General features: G+C 36.0%; 1 protein-coding gene across 3 annotated transcripts in view; it reads left to right on the forward strand.

The window, feature by feature from the left end:
• Positions 1-12,291, forward strand: part of SRBD1 (S1 RNA binding domain 1) — a 131,761-nt gene that overhangs the window by 26,435 nt on the left and 93,035 nt on the right. For 2 of the 3 annotated variants that reach the window (XM_032184794.1, XM_032184795.1), the window contains exons 13-15: positions 6,526-6,683; positions 8,110-8,200; positions 9,265-9,372. The exons of the other annotated variant lie outside the window; for it this stretch is intronic. In XM_032184794.1, the coding sequence (XP_032040685.1) occupies positions 6,526-6,683; positions 8,110-8,200; positions 9,265-9,372 (357 nt within the window). The remainder of the gene's footprint in view (positions 1-6,525; positions 6,684-8,109; positions 8,201-9,264; positions 9,373-12,291) is intronic. 3 annotated transcript variants of the gene reach the window in all.

Raw genomic sequence — 12,291 nt, forward strand, 5'->3', positions numbered from 1 at the left:
CATCTTGAATACTGTGTTCAGTTTTGTTCCCCTCACTACAAGAAGGGCATTGAGGTGCTGGAGTGCGTCCAACAAAGGGCAACAAAGGTGGTGAAGGGTCAAGAGTACAAGTCCGAGGGTCTGCCAAGGGGGCTGGGGTGGTTCAGCTTGGAGAAAAGGAGGCTCGGGGGAGACCATATTGTACTTTACAGTTACTTTAAAGGAGGCTGTAACAAGGTGGGGACTGGGCTCTTATCCCAAGCACCAAGTGATAAGACAAGGGGAAATGGCCTCAAGTTGCGCCAGGGGCGGTTTAGGTTGGATATTAGGAGTAATTTCTCCTATACTGAAAGAGTTCTGTGGCATTGAAATAGGTTGCCCAGAGAAGTGGTTGAGTCACCACGCTTGGAGGTCTTCAAGAAACATGTAGATTTGGAACTTAGTAACATGGTTTATTGGCAGACTTGTCAGTACCAGGTTAAGGGTTGGATTGGGAGATCTTAGAGGTTTTTCCAAGCTGAATGATTCTGTGATACTATGATTAATGCTAGATATGATAGTAGACCAAATATCAGATTATTTTCCTTATGAAAAGGGAAAAAAGTCATGCCTGCCATACTTCATGATAAAAGGAAAAGCAGCAAGGTTTGTCTTCCTCTGAGAGCATAGGCAGCCAAAAGCATAGTCCTGCTGCCTCTTACCCATCCATTCTGCCATTCTTTTTTCCAGCCTTCTGAATTAGTATTAGCATCTAGGATGAAATTAACTCTATCCATTTCTAGGTAAGAACAGGCCTTTTTTTTCCCCCAGAGCACCTGGCAAGAATATTGTCATGTTGGCTAATGGTACTGATGCTGTGATTCATCTCTTTGGAATACAAGAGTGACTGCCCAAGTATTGTGTGTTTGATTTGGGCAAGGCTTCCTGGTATGAGACGTAAATTTTAAAACTTGTTTTGAGGTAGTTGAACTGGAGTGTACGAGAGACCTTGTTTCTCAGATCAGAAGTGTTGAAATGACTTGTGCCAAAATGGCTTGTGTTGGTTATTTAGAATATTAGGTATCTGAAATCTGCAATCACATTGTGAAATGTAGTTCTTCCTTACCCGCCTGGCTGCTCTCTGATGTTTCAGCTCAAACTGGAGTTGTTTTTCCTTGCTTCTCACAGGCATTGTTAGACGGATGTTCAGTGTTCTTCCTGGTAGAGAAGAACTGTCAGCTAGTTTTGAACAGCAGATATTTGTAGTGGCTTTTGGGTTTCTTCATTACAGTATGTTGTGTTCGGTCATTATTTTGCAAGTGAAATTGCTTCACATCTTTTGATTAGTCACCCTATGGTGAGCTTATCTTTTGCTAATGTGGATTTCACTGTTTTTGAAAATGAGTCCTGATTCATTTTTGTGACCTTAGCTACTTCAGGGTAGGCATTGTTTGGCCAAAGTGATGAACATCTCACGACAGTTGATGTTGGCTTCTGTCAAATGGGTGTGAAAGTCTTTTTCATTCCTACCCTTCTCTAGAATCAAACTTAAAACAAAGATAACAGACTTACCTTTTAGTGGGGTTTGTTTTTTGTCGTGAATAGTCAAACTGTGATATCTAGTGGGGACTGTTAACGTTAGGTCAGAGGTTGGACTCAATGATCTTGAGGTCTCTTCCAACCTAGAAACTCTGTGCGATTCTGAGTGTGATAAGAATTCTTTTCTTGTGTTCTTACTCCATGGTTCCAACCACAGGACTGTGCCCCAGCACACTTAACTTTTTATTCAGATTTTAATAACAAGAGGTGTTGTATATAACAGTATGAGAGCTGCTGCAGCAGTAGGTTGCTACAGGATTTTCTGTTTCCTTAATTACAAGACAAACACACACTACTTTCTTCCCTACTACTTCGTAGATGTAGCTCATAAGTCGTACTTGAAAAGAATACTAAGCTTGCTGCCTGTTCCTGAGTGGATGTCTGCTTATGTTTTACTCATTGTGATAATTTGACATGATTGGCACTGTCTGGTTAGGAAAAGCTGAAACTGCTCCTATGGAGAAGAATGTAAAGCACCTGCCAGTACTATTCCTGGTCCATGACCACTTAACCCCTTAGCCTTCTTTTATTCTTTTCCCCCATACCAGGAGCTGATTTTTAGGACTCTTGCAAAGGGCTGCTGAAGTATTCAGTACCTCCTTTTAGCATTAATACCTCCAATCTACCCCATGCTGTTTTTTTTTTCTTTTCATTTTATTATCATTAAACGTTGGAACAGAAAGTTTCCAAGAATGTATTGAAATTTCTGGTGCTTCTAGTGATCAGAAGGATAAAACTTGCCAGCAAGGCGGCCACCTTATTTATTGTTTAATTTCCTTTCTTTCACTCTGTCAGATACCATCATTTCTTGTATCTGGTATAATAATGTCCACTGTTGCTTTTGGCACTTAGAAATACTTTTTATCTTGTTGCAGTTCTGCATGGAAGGATTCCATCAGGATTTGTTGCAAGTGATGTGGCATGGCCATTTTTTAATGGATAATCCTTTCCTAATTTTCCATGCTTTCTTGAAGTGAGTGGTTTTCTCTCTTCTGTCTTTAGGGACATAAACATTTCTCTGTATATCTTGTTTCACACCTGAAGCTAGTTTGCAGATATTTTTCCAGGGAAAGGATTGCCTCTAAGACTGTATATGGAAGCGGGGAGTTCTAAATCTCAGTTTAAAAATTGACTTGTCTAACTTTGAATAAAGAAGCTAGTAAGTCGTGATTAGCTTACTTGCTTTGATTTACTTTTTAAAGTTCAAGGGAGGGGCTCGAAATTCTGACTAGGTCAATACTTTTTCATTAGGCAACTGAAGTTCTTTGTGTGTTGTTTTTTTTTGGTGTTTTCCTGTTGTTGTTGTTGTTGTTTTAATTATCTATTTTTATTTTATTATTATTTTTTTTAACCAAATAATCATTCGTCTTGTGTTTGTAGAGAAGGGCTGCTCTCCTCCTCTGCCTTATCTCTGCCATATTAATGAGAACTGTCACAAATTGCAAAAACATGAAACTAGGCACCTAGCCATTTGGATGAAGCTAATTGTGCTCTGAAAAAGAAAAAAAAATAAAACCATTTTTTGAGGTAGCTTAATATTTGTTCAAGGATCAAATGACTATTCCAAACTTAAAATTAAAGGCCAATACTTGGGACAGTAGATCATGTCATTGACACAAGTGTTGAGTGAGAGACAGTTAGAGAGAAAAGAGACGTCTATATTTGAAATGAAAAAATACAGGATATTATGTAATAGAAAGGACATACATTATGTTCCCCCTACGCACCTGGCACTTTCAGTAACATTTCCTGTTACTATAAAAGTTTCTGTATATCCATGCCAATTTTAAACACGATTTCCATAAGGCGCACATAACTAATAGCATGTGTTTAGGGGCAACTTTAGTTCCTGCACAAGATTCCCTTCACAGGTGGACTGATGTGAATTTGCAGCGTGGGTGGATTTAGACTCGTGGACAATAGGGAGACAATATCTGTGGGATAGATGGAAAGCTGGAATTCGGCCTTTATCTGTAAAAGCCTCCAATCCAAGAGCTTTTAACTTTCCCTTGTTTACAAACCAGTTTTCTATGCACAGGTGCTGGCTGAACCTCTGTTGTGCATGTACGTAGAAGGATCCATACAGTTGTGAGGTTTAGGTATTTGCTTTTTTGTCTCTGACCTCTTACAAATTACATCCAGTATTTCTGGTAATTGCATGGACTAGAATTCAGCCGGCACCTCCACCAATTACCCTGGATTCCCACTGGAAGAAGGTGGTTCTGTGGTTTGGGTTGCTTTTATTTAATGTTTTAAGAAGGGGATGAACTGTATTGTATTACAGAAGGATGCTGCAAGAGTGAATGGCAGGAAATGAAATGGCAACTGAAACTCAGTCAAGATGACTGTAAAGTGATGCTTGTGAGGGAAAGTAATTCTATTTTTATATAGAAAATGATGAACTCTGGTGCTACCCTGGCAGTCAGGAAAGCGGCTTTGGCACTGTGGAAGATAGCTCCATGTAAATGTTAAGTGCTTAGAAAAGATTATTTAGTTGAGGAATAAAGTCTAAACAGAATCATTGATATAGTTTGCTTACATTTGGAATTCAGATCCCCTCAACTCAGAAAAATAATAAAAATATAGGTAGTTAATAATTAATCAAACTGGAAAACGCCCAGTGAAGGGGGGCAAGGTATGAAATTGTTTCTGTGTAGAGGGTTGACTGGGCTGCAAATTCTCGTCTTGGAAAAGAGAAGATTTAACAGAGATGGAGTGTGAAGAGTGGCACACAATTTCCAGGAATAAATTTTTGCTCTCTTCTGGTATAAAATCTACGAGGACCATAAAAGTGAAAAAGAATCAGCCTCCATCCAAAAGGTGGCGGCTATTCTTGCAGTTTGCCATGGGCCTGTAGAAGTTGCTTCTAAACGTTTATGTGGATGCAAGATCAAGATCTGTGCATGGGTTCAGTGGCATACTGGCTGAGTAGCTGGACAGGAGATTTGTTGTGGACTAATAATAAGACAAACATTGTCAAGCTCAGGAAATAACTCTGAGCTGAAAGCAGTGGGAGGCTAGGATAAGAGTCGGGAGTATTGTATACCCTTCACCATCTTTCTTTAAATAACATCTGTGTTAATTCCGTACACTTGATACTGGGAAAAAAAAAAAAGTCTTTTGTTGCACGTTTTCTTAAAGAAAATACCTTACCAACAATGTGAGAAAGAACTGTTCATAGAGCTTTAGCACAATACTATGAAACTGAAATTTAGCATACGTATGGAGGAAAAAAAACACAAATAGTGGTGGTGGTGGGGAGGCGTTAAGTTCCTTATACAACAATTGCCCACTTGTCCCAAAGCCTGTTCTTGTGTTTTGCAGTCATTTTACTTGTTTATTTCTTTAAAATATTTTTTCCTTTCCTTGGTTGCTCCAACTTTCAAAATGGACACAATGGGCTGGCAGGGAGGGAAGTTGTGAACCAGCTATGTGTGAAATGCAGCTAGGGTTGCAGAAGCTACTGCTGGCAGTAACATCTTTTTCTGAACCCACAAGCTGCACACAAGAATTGTGTGAATGGCTGAGAGCTGGAGAGACAAGCATTTACCACAGATTGGCAAGAGGACCTCTAGACCACAAATGAGAGATGAAGACTTTTTAGATCCTTCTGTACTGCTGTGGGATGGAATAGGGCTGAGCTGGATGTTTGCTGGATTTTGGGATTGCTCACGTGAAAATTCCTAATTTTTTCCACATTTAAAGATTACCCAGAACAGCTTCATATCCATTTGTGTTAAATAGCCTCCATGAGAGTTGTTTGGTTTGTAGCCTGCTTGAGATTCGGATGTTGTGCAATGGTTGATTTAAGCAACTTGAGTAGTACCCTCACCACCAAGTTCTTACAGAGTTTAGCTAACTGGAATTCATTTTTTTTTTTTTTTTTTTTTTGTTTCTTCTGTGATATAATATTTTTCAGTGATGGGTATAAGGAAAAGGAGAATGAGGGCCATGGCAACTCAAATTTTTTAGAGGCTTTGCTGGACTGCTTTTGCTTGCCGAATTCTTGTCGTTATGGACAATGTAATGGAGCTGAAAATGTCTATGAGTGTCTGCAAGAAAAAAAACATATAGATAATGAATATTTGTGTCTGCATTGCTTTTTCAGTTTTGCTCTTTTATGTAAGATGTTGTACTGAGACAAAAATACTTGTCCTTACCAATCATTCACTGGACACTTTTGACAAATAAGACATCATGCATCTTGTTCACCTTCACTCAACAGTGCTGTGAATTGTCTCACATAGCCCTGTACAGTAAGAATTCTTGCTTATTGTCATTGACATCAAATAGTTAGTCCACTAACTACTTCTTTCAGTTGAAGAACATGCAAAAGAAATGTAAGGAATGTCATGATCCTGGGATCCTTCTGGTTTGTTTGGTTCTTAGGAAGCAGAGAAATGCCTTACAGAAATGCATCAAATCGACATGGTTTTGTGATACCTGTTAAATAACTTAATTCATAGATGGAGCTAAATGCCTCAAAAATCATAGTGTATTAACAATTAATTGGGTAGGCCCTTGCACATTCTCTCCAGTAGCTCTCAGCCTAAATGATCATCATTTTTTGCTGGATAGTGATTTTTTTTTCAAAAGTGAGAAATTACTCCAACTTCAGTCTGTGCCTTCCTCAAATCCATTTTTCTTTGTAAGTAGGTATCAGTTTTAAAGGGAAGCTGTTCTCCACTCAAAATTATGAGTTGATGTTTGAATATTAATCTGTATGTGTACGTTTTTGTTGGTGTTTCCATTACAGTGCTTGTGTTGGTTTACTTTCTTATACAGTTCTCTCTGGTTTGAATTGATTCTTTTTTTAAAGTTTCCAAAACATGAGTGAAAGTCTAATATTTAGTTAGAGATGATGAAAACATAAGTGGAAAAAAAAACACCTTATAAATTTGGAACAATTTGAAAGTGCATATGAGAACTAATTCAAGGAAAAACGATGTTTAATTTCATCCCTCTAAGATCTAAGTTGACATCTGATGCAGAGAAAGAGTCTGTGATGATGTTTGGGAGAAATCTTCGGCAGTTGCTTCTGACCAGCCCTGTGAGGGGTCGTACTTTGATGGGAGTAGATCCTGGCTACAAGCATGGCTGCAAGTTGGCTATTATTTCACCAACCAGTAAGTTTCAGTTTAAAATATTAATCTTTTTTGAAAGGACTGTTGAATATATATATATATATATATATTATGAATATATATATATTATGAATACATTCATAATATATATATATTTCATATATGAAATATATATGAATATACATTATATATATCAATATATATATATTTATGAATATATATATTATGAATATATACATATATATGAATGAATATATATATATATTCATTCAGTTGCAGGAGTACTTTCAAAACCATACATTTTATCAAATTCCTTTTTTTTCTTTCTTTTTTTTTTTTTTTTGGTTAAGCTTTTAGTGGTTTTCACACATCCTGTGTTGCAAATTCCTTTCTTCAGGCATAAAGTTAAATTTCTTGCACATGGATTTCAGTGTCTCCTTTGGTATTATTACTCCTTAATAAAATAGAATTTAAAATTCCCTCTGCCTTCTTGAATACAAGTTCAAATAACTGTGCCTCTCAGTAGTCACCAAAGAGAACACCTGGCATTTTTATTGTTTAACAAAGAGTTTGAATTCAAAGTGCTTTCTATAAATTAGTTTTTTTTCATGGGTAGTATCTTGGACATCTGGACACTTTATCAGACCTTTTGTTGTGTTAAAGTAGTATGTGTGTTAATGTGATAAGTCAGAAATGTATTTGCAGAACCTTTTAGTTAATTTTTAGACAGATGTCTAAAATAGACAGAAGAGAGCCTTTCCAGTGCATCATAGCGTGATCTGGGGATACACACCTCTTTAGGTGCAAAGAGGAAATTGTTTTTCTTATTTTGTCTTTGCTTTTGACTGGAAATATACAAGCCCAGGGAGGGTATAAGAAATGTGTTTCTGACATGAGTGAAAATGGCAATGAAGCTGAAGTAAATAGTTATTAGCTTGCATTGTACCACGAGCTCTAAGTATCAGTTAACACATGGTTATTTCCAAATTTGATAGGTGGGATCGTGGTAAGAGCTAACAGTGGAGTTCTGGTACTCTTGGAATGCAGGTCTATAGACTGGATTCCTAATTGGTGGATGTGCCTTAAAAAATAAAAATTACTAGATTATAGCATTGAATCTTCTGCAGTAAATTGCTACTTTTCTCTTTTGATGATATAATATTTTATATGCCTATTATGACTACGTGCTCATTATTTGTTATTTGGATATGGTCTCGGGGAAATGGAAAATGTATCAGCTCATTTTGCTTTGGCAGCCAAAGCATTTTTGGCCTCTGCCCACCATGCTTTTCTTCTAACCAGATACAAAAACAAAGGGGAAAGGTGGCTTATTAAAAAGCTTTATTTGTGAATCATCAAATTAACTTGAGTAGTTCAGCAGGAAATAGCTTTGGAATATGTGTTTTTTTGTTTGTTTTGCTTTTGTCTTTTTTATTTTGTTTTTAAATGGCTTTGCCTTTTGTTCCAGGTCAGATACTCCATACTGATATTGTTTACTTGCATTCTGGTCAAGGATTTCGGGAAGCTGAGAAGATAAAGAGACTTTTACAACAGTTCAAGTATGTTAAGGAAACTTACATTTATTATTCTTTCTCCCTAAATCTAATGAAAATCTCCGCAGTATCAATACTGGCCTTTGGGGAGAATCAAAATTTTACTGATTTAAGTAGAATTATTCTTGTTTTTTTTTTTTTTTTTTTTTTTTTTCTGTACTTCAGAACTTACTTTCCTTTGTGCTCATGCTTTTACACAATATATACATTACAAGCATATGAAATGAAACAATGACCATGATTAAGATTGCATGCTATGAATGTATTCCCATAAAGCTCTGTCAATCTGTTTATTTTTAGGAATAGAAATTACCAGTCAGCTAAGGTACAAAGATAGCCATACTATCTTCCCTCCCTTCCCACTCCAAACCACTCACTGATTTTTCCCTGTTCCAAACGCCCTGTTTAGTTTTAAGAAGATCTTTATTAAGCAAAAGAAACCCTGCCCAGATAGATCTCCAGATGAACTTGCAAATAGGGACAGCATGATTTTATTGTATTGAACTGTTTTGGGAACTCCAATGGAGAGACGTCAGCTCACTGAATCAGTTGTGGAATGGTCACAGCATACAGCTGAGCTTGTCTTTAAGCATTAGATTGGCTTTAAACATTTGTGATATAATAGCTGGTTGCCTCTGACTGCTCCCAGCACAGCCAATAGTCTTGCAAGCTGTTGCAAACTATGATGTTCCCATTAAGGAATTAAGATTCTTATTGCTTTTGCATTCTTTTTTTCTTGATGCATAACAGATGAAAGAAATACCAGGTGAATGGGTTTGAGGAATGTAAATAAATAACCCTTCTTTTATGAATATGAAATACCGTTGTTTTTTTTCCCCAGCTATTGCCATTCTTACAAATGAGTGATAACTTTGACTCATCTCTTCAAGTCCCATTGAAAATCTGATAAGCACAGTGTGATATTACAAGGAATAGGTTCTTATTAAATACGGCCATTGTATTGTGTAAAATAAGATGTATTGGTCATTGATGTACACTGAACATTATGTATGAAAGAAGACTAAAAGAATAGTTAAAAATAATTGTTCTTTTTTCTACCCCACGCAAAGCTGTAGCACTGTTGTGATTGGCAATGGCACAGCCTGCAGAGAAACAGAAGCTTACTTTGCTGATTTAATTATGAAGAAATACTTTGCACCACTGGATGTTGTTTACTGGTAAGATTTCTTTGCTTGCCATGGTGTTTATCTGTTCAGCATATTTTAATTTAACAGGCGTTTTTTAAACTTAATGTTTTTAAGTGGTTCTTTTTGTTGCTTTGTTTGTCTTTGAGTCAAGCTTGACCCATCCTTCTAGCCAAAGAAAAAAGGGTGTAGCTCTTCAGAGCATGAAAGTAGCTCTCCTAAGTCTGTAAGAGACTCAGTGAGGCAGTTTATTTTCTCTTCCTGAGATTCGCTCTGTTGATATTATGATAACAAAATATGAGAGAATAGTAGCTCCAACATCTGTGTTTGGCATTGTGTATTTCTTGATAGATGGAGTTTAAATGCAAATGATAGAGCTTGTGTGGAATGGAATGGTATGGAATGCTTGCTAATTCCCTGTGTGTTAAGTTGTCTGGAAATAAATATTGTGTTAATACTTAGCAAATGTATTGTTGATACCTAGTGACTTGTCCTCTTAAAACTTCAAGTTTTATCCATTACTTTGTTGAATTCAAACTAAACTGTTCTGCTTTTTGTTTTGATGATAACTGTACTATATTGCTTTCTTTTTTTCCATGCGGAACTTCTATTTTTTCGTGTTCACACCTAATGTATTTTTAAAGCATTTTTGGTGATTGGCATTGGATTATCTTTTGTGCTGAAGTTTAAGAGCAATATTTACTTTTAACTATCTTAACATGCTGAAATAAGTTACCTAAATTATTGATAAAGTTCTGACCTTTTTCTTTTAAAACTACTATATACAGTTAATGGAACCTTTTTTTTTACATAGGTTAGGAAGTTATTTTACAGAAATGTAAAACAAATGTATTCTTCCTACTACGTTATACTTTAAATTAAAATGCACTTGTTCATTGTTTCTCAAATGAACTTATATTTGCTGCAAGACCTGGTATCTCAATCTGCTTTTTAAGAGACATAGTAAGGATTTTCTGATTTATTTTTTTTAATGATTTGCAAAGGAAGGAGGCTTTTCAAGCTTCTGTGAAATTATGCATCCTATTTCTTGAATCCAAGTACAAAACAGCAGATTTCTGTAGACAGTAGAGAATGAAAAATACTTCATTCTGTATGTTTCTTGGCAAATGTTTTATTTCACTGTTGTTCATTTCATATAGTTTAAAAATTCATTATGTTAACATAAACTATTTGTCTGAAAGTAATAGTGATTTTATTTATTGGCCATATGCTCCAAAATGGAAATAACAGTTTAGTTTATACAGAAAAAATATTTATGCAATACTGTGGTGGATGGTTTTCATACTGTTTTCTTCTTTTGCTTCAATATTTTCTCCCTGTTTGTAGAGCAAGATTATAGAATTTGCAAAATAATTGATGGGGGAGGGAGGAAGAGTACAGCTTAGAAATGATTAAAAGCTCTGGTGAAACAGGAATTAGTATAAATGCTCTAAGGAAGAAGTTACATAGTTTACCAAGTCAGTTACTACCTCTATAGTTCTTTTACTTTTCATTTTTTTCCACAAAGTCTTATGATATTTGTAGGAAAAATCTATGAATACAGTCTTGACTTTCAAGATTGATTCCTGAAAATGAAAACTACCATTATCAAAATAGTTATTGCTCACCGTATTTATTTCTAATGTATTAGAGTTAACGGTGTTTCTTTATAATGTGCTCGTCCGATGAAAAGCTGGTACCTACTTCAGATTTCATATGTAGAACACTGAGGTACTGTGTAGTAAAAGAAAATTTGGAAGAATTTTTTTTTTCCTGTTGTTGCTGTTGTACTGTATGTTACAGGTGATGCTTGATGCTGTTGACCTTTGTGGCCCCCACACTGTGTGTGTGTGGGGTACAGATAAACTGGACTTGTGGTCCTAGTATTTTTTTCTCACATTTTGACAGTTTTGACTGAGTTTTTTCTTGAAGGTTTAGGGTTCTTATGTTGCCTTTTCTACTATAATGGTTTTATGTCCATCTAATTGCCTTAACCCGTGCTGTACTTTCCCAACCATGCTGCTGAATCCTGCAAGGTGGTTGCTCTGTTTGTTTTCTAGCTCCAGAAAATGCTGAATCCTGCAAGGTAAATGGCTGTTTAGCTCCAGAAAACTTCTCCTTAATCTCCTTGGTATTTCTTAGTAATAGAAAGGAAGGATGACTCCAGATACACACACTTGATAATTGAATGAGATGCCTGGAATTTGTCAGTTTGAATTCAAGAACACAAGCAATGAATGGGGAACAATTAGTACAGAATCATCACTTGAGCAATGGGTGCCAGTAGGCATGCATTATGAGAACTGCTCTACTTTTTGAGGGGAGCTATGAGTAACGGCTTGGAAGAATATGTTCTGGTGATCGTCTTATTAAAAATAAAAAAAGTCCCACAGGTGATGCATTCTCAGATTACACAAAAGATTCTGTTTCCATGTATAAAGTCTTTCCTTGATTATGTTGTATTTTCATAAACATTTTCTCATGATAGAGGAAAACGAGGGCATTGTACATAGGCTGAACAGAAATCTTTAACTACTTCTGTGGAAACCCATTGTATGCTTTTGGGACCAAGTAATGTCTGTAAATTATTTTGCATCTAAAGTCTATGAGAAGCAAATTAAGTAACGTTGCAACAGGTCATTCTTAAAGAAGACCTGCAATTGCAATAGTAAATAAATATATAAAAAATCAGTTCAGTGTTTGAAAAGAAAAATAACAACAAAGACAAAAAAAAATCAAATCCACACCTCAGTACTTAAACTGATGAGTTGTATCTAACACAATACCATTTCCAAAGCATTCTGCCTCTTGGTAATGCACTAAACTGCACAAAGTTGGAAATCCTTGCCTAAAAAAATTGAACTCATTTAATTGTTCTGTTCAAGTTTCAGATAATTGCCAATGATATTTAATTTACAGTCCTTTTCTCAAAGGATTCAAAATGTGAAATTT

The sequence above is a fragment of the Aythya fuligula genome, chromosome 3 (assembly GCF_009819795.1).
Source record: "Aythya fuligula isolate bAytFul2 chromosome 3, bAytFul2.pri, whole genome shotgun sequence".
In the NCBI taxonomy this organism is placed as follows: Eukaryota; Metazoa; Chordata; class Aves; order Anseriformes; family Anatidae; genus Aythya; species Aythya fuligula.